This window comes from Bacillus rossius (genome assembly GCF_032445375.1).
Source record: "Bacillus rossius redtenbacheri isolate Brsri chromosome 4 unlocalized genomic scaffold, Brsri_v3 Brsri_v3_scf4_1, whole genome shotgun sequence".
Lineage (NCBI taxonomy): Eukaryota > Metazoa > Arthropoda > Insecta > Phasmatodea > Bacillidae > Bacillus > Bacillus rossius.
The window spans coordinates 22764150-22790713 of record NW_026962010.1 but is presented as its reverse complement, the minus strand read 5'-3'; the positions used below and the strand labels follow the sequence as shown (position 1 = coordinate 22790713).

Below are 26564 nucleotides of genomic sequence, written 5' to 3'. Positions count from 1 at the left end.
GATCGTTGCGCAAAATGCGAAGCAATTGATCACGCAACAGCTATCGCTACTGTATTGCGACAGACGGACATGTACGCGTATCTACAGAAAACTGTCTGGACGAAAGCAGGGCGACTGCCGCTCATATACCGAAGAGCCCTAGACGCGCTTGCTACTGTCGTACGAGCCGTGCCTGAAGACTCAACTGCCTCAGTCAAAAATCTGTATCACAGAACCATACAATCCTGGGAGACAGTACCAGTCATAGTAAGTCGCACGCTAAGTATCCATTGGATGCGAACTTGGAGAATTATTGCGGACAATAATATTTCTTCAGATTTACGATCGGCAGCATACAGTTTCTACAATAATCTAACAGCCACTGCAATGCGGAAATACAGGATACATCTAACAGACGACCCTACATGCGCGCTCTGTGGTAGTATTGATACAGCCTTGCACAGAATAAGTGACTGCACGTATGCGGTGCCGATACGGCACTGGTGTCGCACAAGAGTGCGAAGACTTATCAACGATGGTCAAGGTGACGTCAGCGACAAGCGTCTAATGCACTTCGACTTCTTCGTGTTTCCGTCAGTGAAGAGAAGAGTGGCGGCGTGGTTCATCGTGCAAGCTGTAGAACTCCTGAAGGACGTCACGGGGCCGGTGACTCTGCGAAACTCCGTGCAAGTCCTGCGACAGGAGCGGTGGAACATGGCCTGCCGGGGCATGCTACGAACATGGTTAACATTCTTATTTTTGTTTTGAAAGGATACAGTTCTATCTGGCTTGACTACATAGTGTATTTGTATGACTTGATGTAAGTTTTTGGACATACGCCATTGCTAAGAACTTTTTCTGTTGAAGAAAAACTAATAAATAAAATAAATAAATAAAAATAAAAATACTCAAAAAAAGATACAAAAAACACACAAAATTAAGCAAACAATTGCTGTTGTCAACAAGGATATGAACACCACAAAATATTCCGAAACAGGAATATGGTCAGCAAACAAAGAAAAAACAAAGAAAAATGTACTAAGAGAACGAAAAAATCCCCACAAATGATGACAACACAAAAATATTGAAACCCAAAATAATTCAGCACAACAGTTGAAGCGAGACAAAAAACATGACAAAACGAAAAAACAAACAAATACAATAGTTTTACCTAAACAGAAACAAGCGACGTTTCGGGAACTGCTATCTGCTCCTGTCCTCAGGCAGAGACGCACATGGTACGGAAACACAGGTGCGACTGAGAAGGGGCTGGAAAATGAGGGTATTTATCAGAGAAAGGGCTACATCTTGCTCAGCCAATGACAGACGAGCTGTCTCCCCATTGGCTGTGCACCATGTAGTTAAAGCGGATTGGTTATGGTGGGTTGAGTATTGGCTATTGTTTTGTGCTGCAGGGATGTTTCTCTCTTTATCAAAGGGATCCACATATTTTTTAATTCAATGCTCTGCTGGCTGAAAATATTTTTATTGCTAATAATGAAGGCTGATTCTTTGATTTTCCTTTTTATTTTATCGGATTCCTGTATGAGTGGTGTGGAGTCTTCCCAGAGAATTTTGTGGCTATTTTCCCATGTATGTTCAGCAAGTCTGGATTTTAGGTTTTCACCCTTCTTGCAGTTGTTTTTGTGTTCTTTGATTCGGGTGGATAGAGCTCTGCCAGTTTCACCTATGTACATGTGGCCACATTCACAGGGGATTTGATACACACAGTTGTGAGTTTGTAATTTTTCTGTGGCTGGTTTCACCTTGGTAACAATACTTTTAATAGTAGATTTAGAACGGAATGCTGTTTGAAGTCCATATTTATTTCCTAGGCGTCTTATTTTTTCTGAAAGCCCTTGAACATATGGAATAACTAGGGTTCCTGCAGGTTTCTCAGTTTCTGTGGATTTGAGTGTTTTGTTGGATTTCAAATGCTGTTTGATGGTGTTGACAGGGTAACCATTGGCTATGAGTTCTTTTTTTATATGATTGTGTTCAACCGCAATAGATTTCTCATCAGAACAAATAATCTCAGCTCGGTTGGTTAGTGTGTGAATTATGCCAGTTTTTGTTGTTTTGGGATGGTTGGATGCAAAATTAAGGTATTGGCCTGTGTGCGTAGGTTTCCTGTATACTTTTGTTTCCAGGCTGTTGTTTTTTCTGCTGACTAGTACATCCAGGAAAGGAATGCTACCTTTGGTTTCTTTTTCATATGTGAATTTTATTGATGGCCTCAGAGAGTTGAGGTGGTTCACAAATTCCTCCAAAGTTTCAGGTCCATGTTGCCAGACAGTGAAGGTATCATCCACATAACGGAGCCAGATTTTTGGAGGGCTATTACTTTTGCTAAGTGCTTCTTGCTCAAAGTTTTCCATAAATATATTGGCCATAAATGGTGAAAGAGAAGAGCCCATTGCCATGCCATCGGTCTGTTTGTAGAAAATATCCTTGAACTGTAAATATGTTGTGGTGACACAGAGGGTAATCATTTCCATGATGGATGGGATTGGTATTATAGTTCTGTCCTTTAGGGTTGGATCAGCTTCCAATTTCGCCTTGACAATGCTGAGTGTTTCGGCTACTGGCACATTAGTGAAGAGGCTTTGGACATCAAAACTCACCAGGGTATCATTGTTTTCTATTTTCAGTGTTTTGACTATAGAAATAAAATGATTAGAATCTTTGACAAATGTATCTGTCTGTCCTGCTAGTGGCTCAACAATTTTCAGGAGATATTTTGATAGTTTCTGGCATGGGGAATTACAACAACTGATGATCGGGCGCAGAGGCATGTCGGGTTTATGAATCTTTGGAAGACCGTAAATGTGGGGTGTATATTTCTGTGGATCTATTTCACTTTTTATATTTAATTTTTTACTAAGGAACTCAGATGAATTGCCATTTAATTTTATAATTTTATAGAGTGTGTATAAATCTTTGGACTGAAAGTATTTAAGTTTTTATGTATTGGTTTTTAACTTGTTTAAACGATCGTTGTTATTATTTTTGCACACAGGAAAAGCATGTTGTATGTAGTCCAACATGTAATTTATTTATTTTTACATTTGTGTTGTTATGCATTATATGTAACTAAATATAATAAAAAATAAGTTTAAAAAGTGGTCAGAGGCGTATGTTTACCAAGCCCAGATTTACAAGCTGTTATGGTTCGAATCACATCGCTTGCAATTTTTTTGTATAAAAATTAAATTATGAGGTAAGGGTCATAACAACACTAATAGGTAATGGAACATCGACCACATATGGATGAGACAGAGCGATGCTGGCGCCCTCTAGGAACAAATAGCAGAAAATGACGATCCCCAGAGGAAAAAATATATATGGTGGCTGTGACATCATCCAAGATGGCAACTGCAGCAAAAAAAATATCAATTTGGTGGTTGTAATGCATAAAACCGATATGGTGACTATCAGCATACGAAAACCAGGAATGAAATGTTTCGAATGACAAAAACATCACTTCAAAAAAATGAACTGCATCAGAACATAACATAAGATATAATATTTAATTTTAATAAAATCATGCTTATTCGGAGTACCATTCATTAGGTTTACATTAAGTGAAATCTAACTTTTTTTTAAATATTCCTAATTTAGTGACAACATGCAAATAAGAGAATAACTGTTCCATATCTAACAAACCGACGGCGGAATTCTCCCGAGATGCTACCTGAGTGCTAGTGCTTGTTGCACAGGTGGTGCGCTGGGCACGTGGCAACATGCTGCTGGTGCTGACAGTGGCTGCCGTGCTGGCGGGGATAGCCGTCGGCTTCCTGCTGCGGTTAGCACGGCCCTCGCACGGCGCAATCATGATTGTGTCCTTCCCCGGCGAGGTGTTCATGCGGGCCCTCAAGATGCTCATCCTGCCGCTCATCGTGTCCTCGCTCGTCGCAGGTGAGAGCGATATTCTCCTTCCTTCCTACCCTCGCACGGCACAATCATGGTGGTTTAGGGCCGAGGGGTAAGCCATTTTATGAAAGTATGTTAATGTTTCAATTCCATGACAGTTCTTACTAGAAATAAAACAAAAGGACCAATAAACAAATTAATACACTCTGTTAGATACTACTGTGGCATATAAATTATTTGTATCACTAAAATCATTATGCTTAAGATAACAGAGAGCATTTATTAAATAATCAAATTTCTTTAAGCTGGACCTCAGCATCAGAATGTATCACCAGGGCTCCTTTACTCAAATGCCTCATCTTGCCGTGACTCCTGCTCATGAAACAACCAGCTATCCCCCATTTTCAGTATTCTCATATTTAAAATAACGGGCAGGCAACAAATGACTCCCACCGATAAACTGTTAGAAATGCACTAACCTCGCTTTGTTGCGACTCTCATTCAAAAAACATGCCGCTCTTCAATGTCCGAATTTTCACATGTAAAATATACAGGTAGGTGACATCAAGTCTTTCACCTGCTCGATCCAAGTGCGTTTAACTCGCTTTGTTGTGACTCCTGCTCACGATGAACCGCCTTCCATCAGTATTTGTATTCTAGTGTGTGAAAACACACAGGCGATACCCAGGCTCACACCTACTTTTGTTCCAAATACGCTAACCTTGCCTTCTCATGACAAACCGCCTTCTGACAATGTTTGTAATCTAACATCTAAAAATACACAGGAAGACATCAAGACTTACAACTACTCATTGTTAAAAATAAGCTAACCTGGTTTTGTCATGACTCCCGCTCACGACGAACCCCCTTGAGTCAATATCCGAATTCTCAAGTGTTAAAAAACACAGGTAGGTGACATCAAGACTCTCACCTACTATTTTACCAAATGCACTAAACTCGCCTTTTCGTTACTCACTACGAACCGCCCCCCATCACTACCCGTATTCTCACATATAAAAAACACCGGTAGATGACATCAATGCTCCCTCCAACTCATTCCAAATTTGCTAACCTCGCCTTGTCATGACTCCCACTCACAAAGAATCGCCTTCTGTCAATATCCGAATCCTCACGCTTACATATTGTAGCCTCCGAGCACTGCCGACTTAGGCGGTACCTTTGCTGATCAATGCTGAGAAATAGCGTTATTCATTTCATACTCTCCCTTCTTCCTACTTAATCATAGTGAAGTCATGTTCATGTCCTTCGCCCGGATATGTGTTCCTTTGCGCCCACAAGATACTATTCTGCTTCTCATTGTGTCCAAGCTCATCACATGGGAGAACACAGTCCTCCTGCCCTTCTACCCTCTCATAGTGCAGTACTGTGAATGTTATTTCCTACGGTGAGATGTTGATTCAAGGTATCAAGATGCTACTCAACATATCCTTACTCATAGCAGGTGAGTGCTTAACTCTCCCTCCTTCCTTCTCTCTTATAGATCAGTCATGTTCTTGTCCTTCCCCCAGTGAGGTGTTCTTGCACGCCCTCATATTCTGATCGTGCTGTTTATTGTGTCGACCTTCTAACAGGTGATAGCACAGCTATCCCTCCTACTTACCTTCTCATAGCTTAGTCATGCATGTGTCTTCCCTCAATCCCCCCTCAATAAGATTTGATGTGTGCAATCAAGATATCCATCTTGCTGTTCATTGTATTCTCGCTCACAGCAAGTGAGAAATTAACATTCACTCCTTCCTACCCATTCACAGCACAATCATGTTCGTGTCCTTTCTCTGACGAGGAGTCATGCGCACCATTATGATACTTTTCCTGCTGCTTATTATGTCCAAGCTGACACAGGTGAGAATTTAGCCCACCCTCCCATATTTACTCTTATAGCCCAGTAATGCTTGTGTTCTACCCCCGATGTTCTTGCATGCCCTCAAGACTGCCATATTTCCGATCATTGTGTCATAGATCATCACAGGTAGATGACAGCCAGCCCCCCCCCCCCTCCTTACCCTCTCATAAAGCAGTCATGCTTATGTCCTTACCCCAGCAAAATGTGCTTGTGTGTCCTCTGAATTCGCATTCCGTTGTTCATTGTGCCCTAGCTAGTGACACGTGAGAGATTAACTCCTTCCTTTCTACACTCTCATGGTGCAGTCATGCTCTTGTCTTTCCCCTGGAAATTTGTGCATGCGTACCTTCAAGATGATGTTTCTTCTTATTATTGTGTCCTAGCTCATGACAGGTGAAAGCACAGACCTCCCTTCTCCCTACACTCTCATAATACAGTAATGTGTTTGTCTTTCCCCTGGGTAAGTTTTGATGTGTGCCATACAAGATGTTCATCCCACTGCTCATCGTATCATCGCTTGTAGAAGCGAGAGCATAAATTTCTTCCTTCCTACCTTCTCATAGCGCAATCAATTTCATATTCTTTACCTGGTGAGGTGTTCATGCACTCCCTCTATATCCTGCTGCTGCTTATTGTGTCCTAGAAAGTGGCAGGTGAGAGAAATACTCTCACTCTTTCCTATTTTAACATAGCGCAGTCATACTTGTGTCCTTCCTTCAGTGAGGTGTTCATTCATGCCATCATATTACTTGTGCCGCTCATAATATCCTCGCATGTCACAGTTAAGGCCATGACTCTCCTTGTTTATGCCATTGCACTGTGCTTTTTTTTTCCTTTCATCAACTAGATTGTTAATTCGGACATAAAAATTATAACCTATCAAGGTTATTTAGAAAGAAATCGGCTACGCCTTGCAGTAACGAACCATCCTCACAGTCGCTTTGAAACCATGAAATCCTGGGCTTCTTAAATTCGAGTTCAGTGTCTTATGACTTTTTGTTTGATCTGGCGAGGTGAGGAATGATCTTTGTGTATATACCACCACAACCCATACTCAAATATGGTGCTTTTTTAGAAGAATGGTTAGGGCATTGTATCTTTCAAAACACTGTAATTTCTTTATTTTTTTACTCTCTATATAAATTTTCAGAATTAATATGGATATTCTGTAATGCTTCAGTTTTGAGATAATTTGCCCCGTCAATGTTATAACAAGTCATCTTTGCCGAACTAAGCTTTTGGCTTAACAATCCCACTTTTTATGTATTTGCCTTGTTTTCAAATGCCTAAACTTGTACGTTTAACACTTTCGTTTTTCACAGGGTTTTAGTCCTGAAGACCTATTGAAAACGAGTAATTTGCTTCGTAAACTAATTGTGAGAAAATTAAAATACCTTGCAAGGCTGTAATTATTGTACCTGTGTGATTCTGAAATAAATCAACAATGATATGTGGATTTTACACTTCATGCCAATGAATCTACAAATTCTTATCTTTATTAATCATCATTGAGGTCATCTTTCAGGGGATATTTTTATTGCGATGAATCACATGATTTGATTTTGTTTACATACTTGATTAATCATTTTTTTATTCCAAGGATTACAAGTACTAACTACAAAATCGCCACCATGGTTACTGTAAGGCCTGTAAATGAGCTAAATATAACATGAAACTGTATATTATTAAACATTCATTATCGTCATATTACATGCGTAACTAGGCTTCAAAACAATATTTAGTGTGTAATTGTCTTCAAATATACTTCAACTATATTATTATTTATTAAATATTCACACTTATTTGTTAACAATTAATTTTAAAACAAAGTATTTTTCCGAACATTATTAGGAGTTGACAAAATTTAGAGTGTTTTATTTTATATGATATAAATTTAATTTGTTTGTTTAAAGTCTGCTATATCTTCTTTAAAACACAGCCTGAAAAATGGTTAATTATCACAATTTCAGAACTATCTTCTTAAGAATATTGTTTAGAACATAGACAGGACTGTGACGTGCGCCAGGATCAGAGCAGGCTGATGGCCCCGCACGACCAGTGACTTCACTGCCCGTCCACTGACAAGGCATGCCACGTGTGCCTGGCCGGATTAAAAGTGTCCTCGCTACACCCCTGCGCCCTTCCTCACCATCGCAGTCCCGCCTCAGGCTATTGTCAAATGACCCTTTCAGTGGCCTGGGAATTCTGCGGGTTTCCCGAAGCCGCCGCGTGGAGTGACGCAAATAAACACCACCTTTCTGGACTTTTCGGGCGTCGGGTCGGCTCAAAGTGACGTGACACTTCCAACCCCCTTACGCCCTGGGTGGTTCCAGAAAGTCTGCCTAGAGTATAAAATCAGAGACGCCGGTCTCCGCTAGAGTTCCGAGCGAAGAGCGAAGAGCGGAGCAGTGGAGTGAGTCTCCCCCTCGGGGAGTGATACTGGCGATACCCGTGCTGAGCGAACCGTATCTATCGGGAGGCAATACCTGTAAGTTAAGACCTGGTGAGCTAGTTGGTTTTGACGAGCGATAGTTGGGGACTATACTGCGGTGCAGCGTGTGTGAGAGTGCCAAGGAAGCGGATGGAGGCGGACAGAGAGCGAACCACTGTCGAGCCAGACTTCAGTGTAAGGTGTCAATGTTTCAATTACCAGTGTAAGACTAACTGTTGTGGACAGAAATGTTGAGTGCATAATTATTTCATGGTGTAATAAATAAAACTGAACCAATTAATTGGACTATACCTTACAAATCCAGTTTTCTCCCCACATTATACTCGTAACATTTTGTATCAGAAGTGAGATAGTCCTAATAATATATTTAGTATACAGTTATTTTATGACAATTTAAAAGTAATGCATTAATACATATTTAGTTATTCCAGTATTTAGTTAGTTAAGGAACTGTAGTTTTGAGTGTTGTAGGAGTAGTAGTAAAGTTTGAGGTATTTTTAGTAGGGGTTTAGGTAAGCTCGTATGGGAAATTGCAGTGTAGTTCATATGACAGTAGTGATAGGCTGGTAGTGTATGAGCACACGAAAGATGGTGGCCGACGAACTTGGAAACAAAATGGCTTTCTTGCCTGAAATTAAAAATAAAATGGAGGAAAGAATAAGGGTCAAGAAAAAATGAAGAAGAGACAAGAGGAAATAAATAATAACAACAAAAGTACTTAAGAGGAAATTAAGAATATCCAAGTAGATATGAAGAATAAATTTGATAATAGCCAAAAAATGAAGAATAAAATGAAGAACAGCCAAGAGAGGTGAACAATGCTATAAAGACCGAAATAGAGTATACCAAGAATAACCAAGAAGAAATGAAAAAAAATCAATGAAACCAGCATCCACTTGGAAGGCAAAGTGAAAAGTTTGGAGTAGCACCTTTCACAACAAGAACAACTTGCCTGACAGGAAAAAAGGTTAATTCAACTTGAACATGCAACCGAATGGTGTGTAGAAGCTGTGACCTAGGAGTGCTGTCGGATAATTAAGGAGAATCTCCACTAGAGCTAATGCAGACCGTTCCAGTTCCATATCAGAAAAAACATTTAATATTAGCGGAAGCCCTTGAGCTGAGGTATGGTGACCGACACATAAGCAAGGTGTATAGAACAGCTTTGAAGACAAATCAAAAACGATCTTCTGAAACACTCCAAATATACGAAACTGACATCAAGCGACTCGTGAACCTCGCCTACCCAGAAGCACCAACAGAGTTCCGCCAGCAGCTAGCCATGAGTGCATTTAAAGACGTACTTATAGATGCGGATGTTCAGCAAACTCTTCGTTTGGCCTGGCACAAGAAGAACTGCAAGGCCTTGGACCATGTCCTGGAAATCGAGGCAGCACGCAGTGCCTCAAGAAAAACAAGCCTCAGGACAAGGAAAGCTGGACTAGAGCCCTACAGTGGATAAAATGGCAGAAACACCACTAATGAAGTAGATATTCTCAGGACATTAAAAAAGCAGCTGAATGACACTACAGGTAACCAGATAAGAATAGCAGGAGGACGCCCCCTGTGTTTTGTCTGTAATTAACCAGGACACATTCAATGGGACTGCACGACACACAGGAAGATATCGCAGCAGTATGATTGTCTGATAGAACACAGGAAAGGCCGAATTCACAGCAATGCTGATAGCCTCTCCCGGAACCTTGCAAGGTAGAATGCAACAATTGCAATTAGGGTGGGGGGAGAAACATGAGGGAATCAAAGATGTTCGTCAAACGATAATAACTAACGGGGAAGATAAATGGGATAATGCGAGCTTGAAAGCAGTGCAGTGGCAAGATCCTGACCTTGCACCTTTTATAAGCTGGCTAAAGAATTGTACGTGATGTCCTATGTGGCATGAGGGCTCCAGTGATTAAAGAGCTGCGAAAGCTTACTGACACAGTGGGATTCATTGAGGATGGTAAATGGGCTGTTAATAAGGGCATTTGATAGTCAAAATGTAAAAGTAGTTTCATACAACTACTCCTTCCAAAGAGTCTAGTGGCAGAGGTGTTGAAATAAATCCATGATGGTACCTCTGGTGGTCATCTAGGAGTAAACAAAACCCTGGCCAAGATCCGTCAACGCTACTATTGGTTGAGGTTTTTCCAGGATAAGGAGGCTTGGTGTAGACAATGCGAAGTATGGTCGGCTATAAAAGGGTCACAACACCAGTGTCGTGGGAAAATGAGGGCCTACAAGGAAGGGGGCCCCGTTGAGAGGACAGCCATCGACATCGCTGGGCCATTTCCCAATTCTAAAAATGATAACCGGTATATTCTGGTAGCAATGGATTACTTCAGTAAGTAGCCAGAGGATTATGCACCAAAGTAATTGATGCGAATGCCGAGGTTACTGTGCAGCTTTTTTACATGCTCGGTTGAGAAGCGAACATATCTCATGCTATTGTTTGCACAGTAATAGCTTGATATGTCCTGTGTTTCTGGTGTGCACGAAATAGTTACCACGCACATATTGTTCAGAGCTGGTTAAAGGTTGATCAAAGGCAGTTGCAATATAAGAGCGAGTTGTTTACTATGCCTAGTAATTACGGTATACTTGTCTTAGTTACACTCAATATTATGAATAGCTAGTTAAGGGTGAGTATAGTGGAGCTGCAAGTGTAGAGAGAGTTTTGTAATATGCCTCATTGTTATGATATACTTGCCATAGTTACCACGCACATATTATGCAGAGCTTAACGAGAGGTTCACAGAGAAGCTGCAAGGATAGAGCGATTTTATTAATATAACCAGTAGTTATGGTTTACTTCTCATAGTTACTGCTGGCATTTTGTGCATAAATGGTTGAAGGGTGAACATAATGCAGCTGCAAGTGTAGAGCTAGTTGTATAATATGTCCAGTAGTTTTTGAACACTTGCTGGTCGAGGCATGAGCCTGGGACAGCCTTAGTTACATCACGAGCATACTAGGGGATGGCGTACTGGTGTTGGGTGCATGCCGCAGGGATGGCGCAGCTGGACGCGCGCTGCTCAGGCCGCATGGGCTGCCGGGCGCTGGTCTACTACATCACCACCACCGTGCTGGCAGCCATAGTGGGCATTGTCATGGTGCTGATGATCCACCCGGGCGACCCACGCATCAAGAATATCGTCGCGGCGCCCGCCACTAAGGCTCATGTCACCACTCTGGACACCATCCTCGACATTATCCGGTAACCGATACCATCCTTGACATCATCTAGTAACTGACACCATCCTCGACATCATCCTGTAACCGACACCATCATTGAAATTTTCCTATAAACGACACCATCCTAAACATCATCTGGTAATCGATACCATCCTTGACATCATCTGGTAACCGACAACATCATTGACATCATCAGGTAGCCCACACCAACCTCGACATTATCCAGTAGCCGACACCATCCAAGACATAATTTGGTAACCCACTATCCCAGACATCATACGGTATCCAACATAATCTTGTAACCGACACTATCTTCTACATCATCCCATTACAGAAACCATCATCGAAATCAATCATTAACCAACACCATCCTAGATATAATTTGGTATCCTTCATTTGCTATACACTATCCAGTAGTCGACACCATCCTAGACATTATAAGGTAACCGACACCTATCTCGACATTATCTGGTAACCAACACCATGCCCACACCCACTTTATTAACACTACTCTGTTGATCATAAGTAGACTTTCTAAGCCAATACTGTAATATTTTGGTAGGGGAACTGTTTTCACAACTTCACTTTATTACCAAGCTGCCCTTTAAAAATATCGAGTGGTTATTAGAAAAAGTTGGTAAGTCCTGTTTATTTAATCTAATGCTTTGTAATAACGAAGACGAAGAGACCGGTTTGTGTCCAGAAAAAGTCAGGAAGGACAAAACATATGTATTATGAATTATTAAAAATTAACCAATTTAGGAATGTAACATTTTTTATATTGTTGAGAGAAAAATAATTGTAGTTTATTTATTTACCAATATTTTCCAGTAACTCCGCGATACGTGATTTTCTTTTCCTTGAGTGAATGATCCACCATAATTTGACACTTCAAGAAAGCTTATCATAAGTGGTTAACGTTTAGAACATGGCTATGCAAATTCCGTGGGGTTCAAGTCAAAGAGAAAGCTGGCATATTACACAAGAGGTAGTAAATTAAGAGTTTATTTTTTTTTTAAGTATATGGCTGTAGGACTGTGAAATCCAGCCTGACAGTCTAATGTACTGCGAAGTGGGAAGTGTCTCTACTGAGATGACATGAAAACTTTAGAATTAGTTTGTGAGGCTTGGAGTTTTTCTCGACCATTATCACTGAGATTCCTTGCTCATGTGGCGAGGATGTAGTTTCAGATTCTAACCTTCGTCATTATGTAGTTTTCGAAAACCGAACTGATAAACAAATGGTTCTGAGCTGATAATAATATTTTAGGTCACAACACCATCCCTATGTTTTACTTTTATTTTAAAAGTAGTATATAATAGGGCATATCCTGAGATCGAAAGTCCCACTCCTCGAATGGTGCACTTTTCCTTACGGTCGTCATATTTACATTGAGCGTTCCAATCCTCTTTCGAATTATTTTTATAAAGTTGACTGGACGAAACAAACAAAGAGTATCAAAATAAGTATTTGCATTAGGTTAGTTAAATGGTGTTCTACTACAATTAAATCCTGGCGAAAATTGCCAATGGCCAGTGGATATTGAAAATTGGCTTCCATTTTTCAAACAAATTAATTCACTTTGAGAATTTTTTTTGTTATATTCTAAATTTAAAGTACTAAGGTTGATTCTCCACAGGTATTTGACAAAGATCAGGAATATTTCCCGGTATTTTACTTAATTTATCAAGAGTTAGAGCTATCCAGACACGTAATCGTAAGACATCTCCGTGGGATGGTGACTATGACCTCCTGACTAGGTGAGGTGATTCTGGAACTGTTCAACATTCTTGGCTTCCACATTGTAATTATGAAGGAACAACACAGTAACTGGTAAACAATACAAGTCTACAATTTTTATGTGATTACTGTAAATATAAAATCTTTACCTGAAATGTGAGGCACCCCCTTAACGTTAGTTAATCTAATGGCTGGGGGGGTACGCAACTGTAAGTACTTGTGTGTACGGCCAGTTGCATTACCAAGACACGTCATTGAGGGCTTCCCTTTGACAGCTCAGTCACGGTCGCCAGAGGAAGAAGTTGCTGTGTCGTCACACTGCGATTGGCCGCTAGGAATCCGCAGCGCTAGTGTCTGAACACGCTGCGAACACAGGCGGATTGCAAGCTCTGTGTGATACTGGGAATTTAACATGTGAATTTCTAACCATCAAGTAGGTTCCCTGACTACCAGACCAAATGTCTTTTCTAACCAACTTATGTTATGATTGATGAGGGAAAAAGATGAAAAAATTTTGGGCATGGCTTGTTTCTCGGGTTGTATTCAGTGCGAATGGAGGAGAGTTCAGAGAGTGTTACTGGACAGCAGTGTTGTTGCAGGAACATGTTCCCGGACAACCTGATGCAAGCGTGCTTCCAGCAAGTGCAGACCACATACAAGAAGGTGAGTGTCCTCCGGCTCACCATAAATTCCACGCACGCTTGCATAAACCGATAAAATATAATTCTGAAACCGCATGAGCATAATATTTACCTTTATAAATATAAATGCATAGCTTCGAGATGTAAGCTTGTTAAGGGAAGTAGTTTCAATTCATTTTGTCTTAGTGACAGAAAGTAAATACAAATTACCAGCCAAATCACCCCATGGTTCCTTTATTCCTTTTTATCAAGAATTTTACTTATAAATTTATTTCAGAATGTTTGCCGTACATTTAAATGGCTATGCATTTAACCACTCCCATCAATGCAGTATAGTACGCAGTCAGTTACTAACATAGCTGTCAATATTTTTAGAACAATTAGACATAATAGCCATACTTGGCCACTGATAAAGTAATAACGGCCCTTCCAGGCCAATTGTGATCGTCTCAAGTTATAATTTACAAATAATGCAATGTCTATATTGACCTTGCATTATTAGTAATCAACAATCTAAACTTAAAATAAATCACAACTGCACATATAGAAGTTCTGAACAACCCCCATCTCTACTATACACTATATGGTTGGTTAAGAGGCAAGCTAAAAACTCTACTATACTGTACCCTTTGTTAAGAGGCAAGCTCAGAACATCTGCTAAGATATGATGACTTGATGACTGTACACTAATGCGGTGCTCACTACTTTGACCATGGTTTGTGTGCTGTATCAGTTGCTCATTCAGTCACTTTGTATTCTCGTGAGAGCCTGCTTGCTGTGCCGCAGGTGCCGAAGCTGGTGCCGAAGGTGAATGCCTCCATCGACCCGGCCGGCGGGTTCTCCCTCAAGCACGAGCTCGAGTACAAGGATGGCACCAACGTCATGGGTGAGACCAGTAGTAAACTACTTGTAGTTACAGTTCCAAACACAACACTTCAGTTTTATAGAAGCATTTTAACTGGAAAAGCCTTTGATACAAACATAAAAGTGTATACTTTTGCTGAAATAAACAATTAGATTTGATAAATTTTTTCTGCGCCTATAAATTTTCCTCTCACTTTTAAAATTCATCAAGTTGAGCTTTCTCTTGTCAATAAAGACAAAACGTGACCCGCACGATAAGTGTAATTTTCGGATAGATATTATGACCCCATATATTTTCAGCTGTTGTATTATCAATGTTCTAACAGTGATGTAATTGATGTTAAAATTGCCACTGAGATTTTTATACAGTCGTAACTTGATTGGGGCTCTTGCAAGTGTAAAATATTTCCACTTCATTTCCCAAACAAAAAAAAACTGTTCACTACTCCACCACACAATCATCGTGTTTCATTTCTTGCATGCAATAAATAACCGGTCATCCTTAGAACTTAAACTTCACGATTTTTCTATGGAATAAAAACAATGATTACTCTTGTATCGAAGAAGTCATACTTAAACATGGAAAATACATGCACTTCATTTTTTTGCACTATAGGATACTATTAACACATTTACACTCTTTTGACGTCTTGTAATGTCACCTAAAGACCTTTCCAATCCTATTATCTTACTTATCTACAAATCAGTGCTTTTCTGAAAACAATTCATGCCCAAATTATTCAAATCACATTCATTTGTACATTAAATTTTATACACATAGAGTGCATTTAATCTGAAAGTAGGCCTATTTCCACTGATGAGCCTGGCTGTGTAAATATAACATAAATTTGCCGCACAGCACACAATGATTAGGTAATGACAATATTCCCCAAGTATTAATATGATATCACAAGTACACTAGACTAGGGTGTTACCCTCATTTTAACACATTGGCACACTATCTTACATTCAACTTGAGGGCCCTCAGGCGCCAAGCAAGTCAACAATGAAAATTACACACATTCAAGTTACACCATTAAAATCTACAACGTTTTAGTTTAATGAGAATTAATTCATCGCAGTTAAGCTTATCTGTGCGTGTGCTCTGTTCCCGGCACAGGCATGATCGTGTTCTGCATAGCTTTTGGCCTAGTGGCTGGACAGATGGGCGCTGCTGGGAGGCTGATGGTGGACTTCTTCATGGTGCTCAACGACATCATCATGAAACTGGTTGGCATCGTGATGTGGTGAGTAAATCTATAGTTATAAAACGCCAATGCTTGAGCCATCGTGTGCCTCATATTGTAGGCTTTTCGTCGTAGAATATCCAAAAGGATGTCTTAGCTCTTAGATTCTTCTCAGGAAATCTTCATTTCTCACTATTCTTTCTTAAAAACATTTGCAATATTTAAATACTCTATAGGTATTTCTTTGTAGTTTTATTTAACTTTATGCACCAGTTTAATCCACACCTCCAACGAGCAAAGTTTTTCAGTTGTAGCGTTTTGATATCTCATTACAAAGGACCCAGGTCCAACCATTCAATTTTTGATTCTCATTGGTTTCCAGAATTACTTCAGATAAATGATGTCACTGTTGTTTACACATGTCCGCTCCCTTTTCCGATTCATAAAAATTGTTTTTTTGCATGTGTCCACCTGCAACTATTGTGAGATGTTAAACCATATAGTATATTTTAAATACCCTGTTCGTGAGGTGTCTCAATGCCCCGGCTGTGGTGCGCTGACTGCAGGTGCTCACCCGTCGGCATCCTGTGTCTGATCGCCGGCAAGATCATGAGCATCGACAACATGGCAGTAACGGCGCAGCAGCTGGGGCTCTACATGGTCACTGTGATCTTGGGCCTCTTGGTGCATGCCCTCATCACGCTGCCATCCATCTTCTTCTTCTTCACACGCCGCAACCCAGCGATCTTCTTCCAGGGCATCTTCCAGGCCTGGGTCACCGCGCTGGGCACGGCCTCCAGGTGAGTCCTGTCCACTTCCCACCCCCCTTTCCACACTCATTCCGCGTCCGAGGAGTGCCTCTCTATAGTCCTCCATCAACTTCTTCGTCATGGGCCGCAACCCAGAGATCTTCTTCCAGGGAATATTCCAGGCCTGGGTCACCGCGCTGGGTACAGCCTCCAGGTGAGTCTTTTTCCCTTGCCTACACCCTTTCCCGGCAGTCATTTTCCCACCCAAGGAGTTTATCTCTGTTGCCCTATGTTGGCATCCATTTATAGGGTAAATTCTTTCTGGTTTGGCCTGTTTTAAAGTCACTGAATGTTTTTTTTTGTTGTTATCACAGGTGAGTGCTTAAAATTGAGTTACTAGGAAACATGAAGAGTATTTCGAAAAATAAATTTATTTCCAAATTGACAAATATATTTATTTTCCCAGTAGAGAAAGCCATCTTATTTATATGTACCTACTGAAATAATCTTCAGCATTCAAATTACTCATAATCCAATGCGATGGTATTTCAGAAAATTGTTGTATTAAAAAAAATTTGAGTTTCTACATTGATATTCAGTGAAAGAACTAAAGAACTTTGTCATAGAAAATATCAGTTTTATAATAAAAGAAATCGTCCACCATAAAGATTAATATAAGGCCATTTTATTAGTTGTAAATCCATTGGATTATTAAAATGGGCAGTGGAATGAGAAATTTCTCCCAACCGTACAGGGAAGAGCTCATGTGTAGTCTGGCAGTACTGCATTGTTTTGGTGTGTTGTATGTATACACTGATTTAAGCTTCAAAATAGGCATATTGTAATATGTGTAAGGAAAAAAGTAAGGGAAACAAGAAGAGCTGAACAGAAAAAAAGGTTAAAGAAGATGCACATGTCAATAGCAAGGAACAATGATGACAATAGTAGTGACGAAGCACTTACCATTAGTTATGATGAAAAAGTTACTGTATAAGCACATACATTTTGTGCTTTGTTTATGACTGCAAAAGTTACCTAAATACTTATAGTTACCAACAAATCTTATGTTGCTTTTCCTGGAAAGGGATACTGGAAATACCCGTGAGAACTATTGTCTGAAGGTTATTTGTATGTATTTTGAAGACCTTCCATGACTGTTTGGACCGTGTGCAGTGCCGCCGCGCTGCCGGTCACCTTCCAGTGCCTCGAGGAGAACAACCACATCGACCGGCGCGTGACTCGCTTCGTGGCCGCCGTGGGCGCCACCGTCAACATGGACGGCACAGCGCTCTACGAGGCCGTGGCCGCCATCTTCATCGCGCAGATGAACGGCGTCAGCCTGGGCATTGGCGAGATCATCACTGTCAGGTGGGTGTGGTTTCTCGCCACTGGGTCCATGGCGTGCCCGGGGATTCTGAGGGTGAACTGGTCAACAACATGGGTTCCCAGAGGTTTACTTGTCACGTGGTGGACCCAGCCATCTTCATCGCGCAGATGAACGGCGTCAGCTTGGGCATTGGCGAGATCATCACTGTCAGGTGAGTGTGGCTTCTCACCACCGGGTCCATTGCGTGCCTGGGGACTCTGAGGGTGAACTGGTCAACAACATGGGTTCCCAGAGGTTCACTTGCCACGTGGTGGACCCAGCCATCTTCATCGCGCAGATGAACGGCATCAGCCTGGGCATTGGCGAGATCATCACTGTCAGGTGGGTGTGGCTTCTCACCACCGGGTCCATGGCGTGCCTCGAGTCTCTGAGGGTGAACTGGTCAACAACATGGGTTCCCAGAGGTTCACTTGCCACGTGGTGGACCCATCCATCTTCATCGCGCAGATGAACGGCGTCAGCCTGGGCATTGGCGAGATCATCACTGTCAGGTGGGTGTGGCATCTCGCACCGGGTCCATGGCGTGCCTCGAGACTCTGAGGGTGAACTGGTCAACAACATGGGTTCCCAGAGGTTCACTTGCCACGTGGTGGACCCATCCATCTTCATCGCGCATATGAACGGCGTCAGCCTGGGCATTGGCGAGATCATCACTGTCAGGTGGGTGTGGCATCTCGCACCAGGTCCATGGCGTGCCTCGAGACTCTGAGGGTGAACTGGTCAACAACATGGGTTCCCAGAGGTTCACTTGCCACGTGGTGGACCCATCCATCTTCATCGCGCAGATGAACGGCGTCAGCCTGGGCATTGGCGAGATCATCATTGTCAGGTGGGTGTGGCATCTCGCACCGGGTCCATGGCGTGCCTCGAGACTCTGAGGGTGAACTGGTCAACAACATGGGTTCCCAGAGGTTCACTTGCCACATGGTGGACCCAGCCAGTGCGAGACAACGACTACAACAATAGATCCAGCTTGCCATTTGGTGTCCGTGAGGGTTTTCATTCTATGGTCAGTTGCTGAGGCCAGGCTGCGAGCAGGGGCAGTGTTGTCGTCAAGGAGTGTACACACTGGAATACCAATGTGTTGTTTGCAGAACATGTAAATGTTTTTTTTTCAAAGAACTGGAAGACAGCGCATGTGCACGTAGTAGGCTTCGTATGACATATGCGACTCGTCGCCGAGGGCGCTACAATTTTCGAGCGTTACGAAATTTACGATCGCTTTAGAGGAATAGTTAGGTACGTAGTGGGGGAATTGGGAGAGGGGAGAATGCGTCAGCGGCGACGCCACTCCAACGTATGCACTAGCGATAGATGGGGAAGATGACAAGGGAGGGTGGAGATAGGTACGTAGCGTAGCATGCTATATGATAGTTGTTACGGTTGGAAGGGGAGACGGCAGGGGAGAGGTAGAAATAAGCAGCAGTGATGCTATTAAATTCTCGTAACGCTGCTTGCGTTTGTCTACTCCTCAGGTTTCGTAACGGCTAACCATATTTCGTGTATTGTATTAAATTATCTATAATGTATTTATTCGTGTGAAAATGAGTTATTGATTTGTGCGATTAACTTAATACCCTAACTACTAGGTGAAGTGCAACAATTGATGCTGTATTTTCTAGGAATTGAGAACATATTAAATCCCAAACGTTTGTGTCGTATTTTTGCTATCATAAGCCAATTAGCTATCATAAACTAATTACCAAAATTTATTCATGTTTTTGTGAAATTAAATAACGAATTCCTTGTAAAATATTTTTTTAAACATAAACTTTTAGGTTTTTTTTTGTTTTTTTTGTTTTGGTTTCACTGCTGTCGCACGTGGACTCCACGCACACACTTCTTTGTTACCATAGCAAACCTATGTTGATTGTCTATGACTTGTGAGTGCATGATGCGTCGACACGTGTCGGGCTCAGAGGCTGACGTGCACTGCTCGCTGCTCGTGTGACGCAGCTTGACGGCGACCCTGGCCAGCATCGGGGCGGCCTCCATCCCCAGCGCCGCCCTCATCACCATGCTGATGGTGCTGACGGCGCTCGGCCTCCCCACCGAGGACATCTCGCTGCTGTTCGCCGTCGACTGGCTGCTGTGAGTGCCGCGCGGCAGGGCTCTCCTAGAACACGTGCTCTTTCCTCATCGGCAGATTAGTTGATTTTCTTTAAATAAAACTCACTGTGGCGTGATTGTTTCCATTATATTGTGTGAAGTAACCTGGTCTCTATCCTTATACCTAAAACCACACAATGTTAAGTTTTGTTAACGAGTTCCAAGCCTGCAATTTTTTTAGCCATTAAAATGTAAATTACTTCAACACAAAATGGAAATGATGTTAATTTTTTGAAATATGCCACTGAGAAGAAGAGCAAATTTCAGTAGAAATACTAATTTTTCTGTAATCATAACAGTTATGTACATCACACATACCTTCAAACCATATTGTTTTCTTAATATAAACATTCGTGGATGGTTATGAGGATATTATGTGGTTTCTTCATCCGTATGACGCTGAGGTATGTCGCTAATTAACTAATAATTACGCAATTTTTTACATTAAAACACCCTAAATGACTATCCACAAGTTAATCACACTTTCGTTAGTCCACTATTTCCTCTCCCCACTGTTCGTCTGTTGCCACAAACCTTGGTCCCAACACGCTGCAGTCTCACTCGTGACCGATGCTCCGACCTCCGCGCGAAGCCCGTCTCTCGTTGCCCGTTATCGCTCGCCAAATGTCACCATATTCACTTCACTGCAGCTCGCGGGTTGCTTGCTCCCTTGTTCTGTGTTTCGGTGGAAGGTCGTCGCGTCATGAAATCCCCCGATTAAACACTCGAAGCTGCCAGATTAATGGCGTTCTAGTTACGCTACTTCACGCGACTGTGCTCTGGGAACCTGCCGAATATTCTAGAGATAGAGAGAGGCCCCGGATTCCATGGTAGGCTGGGGGAGAGGTGAAGCGGTTTCCAGAAATCCGCTACTAATGCAAGGTCCTTTTAGTCGTACGAGTTGAGGAAGGGAGAGAGACGGGTGCTACCAGTGTCGCGTCCCTCCAGAGGGCAGAGCCCCCTCTAGCAGTCCCTCAGACTGGCGCGCCGGCCTGGATAGCCGGCCACGTCTCTATCAGCCTCGTAACACTTGTGATACCGCTTACAAAGAATATTAGGGTAAATAGTGCTGTTGAGACAGTCCCTACATTTTCCGCATAGAAAGCGGTACATATTATGAGTTTCATATTTCATTCAGAGACTTGAAGAAACGGTAACATTTTGGTCTGCATTTATTTTTAAGTGAGTAATAATATTTTTTAGTTCATGTTTATTTCATAGCTCATTCTTCCTCAAATACCATGTTTTGTATTGCCAGCCCTACACTGTAAGAAATTTTCAGCATCATTCCTAAATATGTAATGGAAGTTTGTATAGGAAATTTTCCACACAGATGTGGTACATTTTCCTTCTCCAAAACAAATGTAGGAGTATCACCATAATTGCATGGCAGTTGTATCACTGACGAAAGTAAGGGGAACACTGGGAGGTGTGGATGAAGCGAGGTGGTTGCGCCGGTGCCTGCAGGGACCGCATCCGCACGTCCATCAACGTGATGGGCGACGCGTTCGGCGCCGGCATCGTGTACCACCTGTCCAAGGCGGAGCTGGACCGCATGGACGCCGAGAGGGGCGTCGACGGGGACTCGCCCGGCGAGGCGCCGCGCAGGGCCGAGGTGGTCCTGGACGAGGACCTGGTGGACACCAAGGTGTGAGCCGGCAACACCGCTCCACGGCCTGGCAACACCGCTCCGCGACCTGGCACCTCAGTGCGACCGGATTACACATAGTAGAAGTAGTTCCACAAATGTACCACCATCATGTTATTTGTTCATTCAATGCACTTTGTAAGTGTGCAAGTATTTAAACATTTGCTAGCATAGAGTTGTACATATATAGATATCTATTATTCATCGCGTAAAATGATATTTCTTTTATTAATCATATGAAAAAATTATAAATATTGTACCGAGTGATTATTGATAGCAGTTGCAGGCTAAACTATATAAGCAGTCTGAGTATATAAATTGAGGGTGAACTAGGGGAATGAAATATTTCACAGGAATGACCGATTCGCCACTGCCGTAAATTCGGGCATCTGTTTTGGGAACTCGATAATTACCGGGTAAACAATAACGAGTATAGCCTATGCTAAATTTGTCAACATATATCTCTGACTTTAAAAAATACTATATTTAATCATATTTACTTCACAACTCTAAACTTTCTAACCAATTATTTTCCCACTACAGCTATATTTTCAGGAGAAAAGTTGAGGTTTATCCGCGATTTGATTTCAATACGTTTAAAGTAGCAGTAAAATTATTATTTTAATATTATATCGTATTAGAAAACTAAAAACCAAATTAATTGGAGAGATTTGTCACCTTAATGGATTAACAGGTATAATTTTACCACACTGTGCAGCTAAATTAATTTATAATATAATTATCGTAATAATTAGGTACTGAAAATCTTTACCACATTTATTATATATATATCCACTAGGGAAGATATACACTTAAGAAAAATAATTAATCATACTTATACTATTCAAATGTAGACCATTCTACCTAAATTATTAAACAGGAGAATAGATATCTGAATATTAGTATTATTACGTTAGTATTTATTGGGAAGGCGCATTCCATGCAAGTATAAGTTGGAGCTATACGCATTTATGTTTATGTGCGTGAGCATTCCGAAGTACAAAAGTTGAAAATAAATCTTATTTATTTTTAGCATAGTAACAAAACTGATTGTTATTCTTCCCTGCATGATCTTCGCCACACACACATGCATAGCATTTTTACATCGGCAGTGTATTGATTGATATACACGCCACGGAAAAGATCCGAACATGTTACTCAAGTGTTAGATTTACAAAAATATAGAAATAAATTTATTGGTGAGTAAGAATAAATAATTTAATATAAATTCATATTTCTTTAATGTGTTTTACGTGTGTATCAGTGAGTATTACGTTAATGTATCCTATAAATGTTTGTTATAAGGGTTATTGTTAAGATATTGTATTTTAATAATGTAGATAATAAGTTTTACCTAGGTATAAGTTTGTGTTACTCTCTGGAAAGCCACAACTCTTCACTAAATATTTTTTGTGTGTTAGGTTAAGTCAAGTCAGCACTTTGTGTCATTTTTTTAAATCGAACTGTCTCTCAGCCATGCACAAAATGACTCTTAAGTGCTGGCAATCTTTAAATATTACGATACTCAAAACGTGTTTTGTTAATATTGTGTATCATGTAAAGTATAGAAAAACAATTTTCTGAGTAAATACACCAAAAAAGATTTCCATTTTTTTTATATATTCAGCGTTTAAAATGACATGTTGGAAAGCAAACTTAACAGTTTTCACTTGTATCCTTTATTTCTTTATTTATATGTCTTATTCCATAAATTATTAGACACTTCAAATTATTTCAGTAATAATAAACTCATCAAGAGTTCAACCTCAAATTCAAAACAAATATTTTTTGCATTTAGATTTTTTCACAGTTTTACGTGAAGGTACTATATTAACGTGCTCAATTTAGTATCAAACTCACTACTACGAAACACTGACATATTTGGAGTTAATTTGGACTTAATAATAAACTTAAATGACAATTATCATTAGGTACAAAGATCATAGGAAAGTAGCCTATGCACTGGCAAATTACCATACTGGAAGTTAAAATTTATCGTATTGCGTTTCTGGTCAATGCATAGTAATAATACATTATCAAAATATCCTCTTTCTCTTTCCAATCATGCTCTTCTACCATGCTTGGCTCACCTTGGTCTCAAAATAATTTACCTATACATCTTCATCAGTGCAAAACCATTCACCTGCGGCGTAAGATGACATCAATCATCCTACGTAATCTTCTTGAAGCAAGTTAACCACGATACCAGTGAAATAAAGCATGATCGATCAGAATAAGTGATGACAATGTGTGTTCAGCTTAAAGAAGTGTTTAATTTTTGTTTACGACACAGTAATTTCTTCTAAGTGGTTGCATAAGGGAGTGATTATGGTTCATTTAAAAAATTTTGTTGAAAAAATTTGATCAACAAGAAACACTTAGATTTTGTCACAATTTGACAAAGCTGCTCGCCGTTGTATATAAGATAGTATTATATAAATCACACATAAATTACAACACTGCACCAGAAAATTTGTTTCGGGATTTTGGGAAATACCGTTTCATGATGGACAGTTATTCATTTTTTGTTTTGTTTTTTTGCTTGTAGTGGAACGATATATACTCACCTGAAATATTTTTACCCGGACCTGTCAGAGTTTTGAAACAACTCAAAGCGGCATAGTTATATCAAACAAAGACATAATATATTTACTGTGTGTAGCCCCTAGAGCCGGGGTCGGCAGACCGCACAGCACACAGGCTCTGCAACTTACAGTGCTGCCACAGCACGAAAACAAATCAGATCTCGTCAACCGCTTGGAAGCTTACGAAAGAGAGAAATCAAATTTGATATATCACCATAAATGTACGGCTGCAAAAAAATCCCTACAATAGAGACAATCATATTTGATTGCGTGGAGTAGGCTTCCTGAAACCTATGACACAACAAAAAAAAAACTAGCATTTTCTATTCTAACAATCTTTGGCTCTACCTATTAATGTGAACAAACATTATCTTCAATTAATCAATTAAAAATTGAAAATGAAGTAAATTAATCGACAACTTATAATCATGTCTAAAATGGAAAATAAGAAGTTACTTGCCAGGCAAGCTAAGCTTTCGAAAGCAATGCAAAGTCACCGTTCCAAGGAAGTAATAAATTTTACAAAGTCCAGGTAAATTTTTTTTAATTTTAATAACTAATCCAAATATTTTAGGTTTTCTTATGTTATCAGTAGAGATCTACTAATAACAACCACAGTTTTTTTTTTTACATTTTAGCGTTTTTTTCTAAGTAGCCTTTATTTTTAAGACTTTATATTGAATTTTTGAATAAAATAGTTTGATTTCATCTCATTTTTATCGTTTTAAAGTTCCGTGTACTTACAGAGAAAACACATATTGCGGCTCTCTAGATAATTGGGGAATCTGTTTACTTGATATTCGGTTCATCTCTCTGAAAGTCTGCCGACCCCTGGCCAAGTGGAACATGGAATCAAAGTGAGGCGACGACGAAACACATTAAGACTCGGTCGCATCCGCCACGTTGGTTATCTCGTGGTCTTGTCATCGCTATTTATTAAGGCTATTCGTGTCAATTTATTATGATAGCTATCTTGCCTTTCTAGTTCCTTCACAATTTTTCTCAACAAATTTGTTTCTAATACAGTATGTACCTAAAATAATGTCCATGTTATAAATCTTAATAGTATTAATAGTAAGCGCTGTAGAGTGTTGGTTTAGGGTCACAATTAATGAGTAACTGAACCAGTTTTAGATTAGCGCATGCGCGAGTACTGCTTTGTTGTTTTCTCTTGCAGAGCCACCTACACAAAATGGCGACTCCTGAGCGTAAAGTGTTTTGTGTTCCACAATTTGCTAAGAGTTCATCTGTAATTTAAGTTCAAAGTGCGTTTAGTTTAGAGTTCAATTGTGATCCCCGTGTGGCAAAAACATCCACCGACGACACGACAGATCTCTTTTGCGCTGGCCTCCACGTTCACTTGACTAAACGCTGTGTAATTTTTTTTACTTTGGGTCTTTATAAAATAATGTGTATATGTTCCGCCGCCAGAGTTGAGATACAGTATTCAAAAGAGAATTCCATTACTCCAGACATGTTTAACAAGGTGCAGGAAGAAATCGACTTTAAATTGGATGTGTGCTGTATAACTAAAGATGCACATAGTGGACATTTTTAAGAAAAACCGTGTTAGTTTACCTTCAATTTGATCTGTGATCAAATTTATTGTCTAAATTAAACTATTATAATATACCATTGAAATTGGAACATTCTTTTATGAACACTCTGTATTATAGCGGAAATTTTACCATAAAAGTTTTACATTTAAGAAATAAAACGACACATTTTCACAAATAAAATATTTTGAATATAATTTTTACTCTACTACAAATTCAAAGAAATTTAATGTTAGCGTTTTTTGATTACCTCAATGCTCCTGGAGAGTGAAGCGAGTAATTTACATGACTTGGCATGACATTTCAGTTTATCAGATCAACTAAATACACATCGTGTTTCAACAGGGAAGACTTTTCAAATTAATTAAAAGGAAATTGGAATATTTCATGACGCTTTGCACTAGACATGTTTGCTAATGTTTTGACACAGAATAAACCGTTTGATCAGGGTGAATGTTTAACCAGTGTTTTGCTAAACTACATGTGCCTTTTCAAGTTTCCATAGTTTATGAACTGGGTACAACAAATGTTTCACTGATATTAAACACGTTCAGATCTGTTTTTACAATCGTGTAAAATGTCATCACAAATTTCAAAGTTTTTGAAACAGTTGGGTAATGTGTAACACAGTTAGTTGCTGCTTCCTTTGTCGTTGTAACTGTCACTGTTGACTACCGCTGTCCTTCTGCTGAAACCACTGCACACATTAAAATCTCTGAGGTTGCTTGCAAAGC

General features: G+C 40.3%; 1 protein-coding gene across 1 annotated transcript in view; it reads left to right on the top strand.

Moving 5' to 3' along the window:
- The window catches only part of LOC134541500 (excitatory amino acid transporter-like), a 73453-nt gene extending 47538 nt beyond the window's left edge, over window positions 1-25915 (top strand). The window contains exons 4-12 of the mRNA XM_063384994.1: window positions 3699-3897; window positions 11178-11385; window positions 13704-13767; window positions 14532-14631; window positions 15730-15856; window positions 16363-16596; window positions 17719-17913; window positions 19889-20023; window positions 21509-25915. Coding sequence (XP_063241064.1) covers window positions 3699-3897; window positions 11178-11385; window positions 13704-13767; window positions 14532-14631; window positions 15730-15856; window positions 16363-16596; window positions 17719-17913; window positions 19889-20023; window positions 21509-21695 — 1449 coding nt within the window. The 3' untranslated portion in view covers window positions 21696-25915. The remainder of the gene's footprint in view (window positions 1-3698; window positions 3898-11177; window positions 11386-13703; window positions 13768-14531; window positions 14632-15729; window positions 15857-16362; window positions 16597-17718; window positions 17914-19888; window positions 20024-21508) is intronic.
- The last annotated feature ends 649 nt before the right edge of the window (window positions 25916-26564 follow it).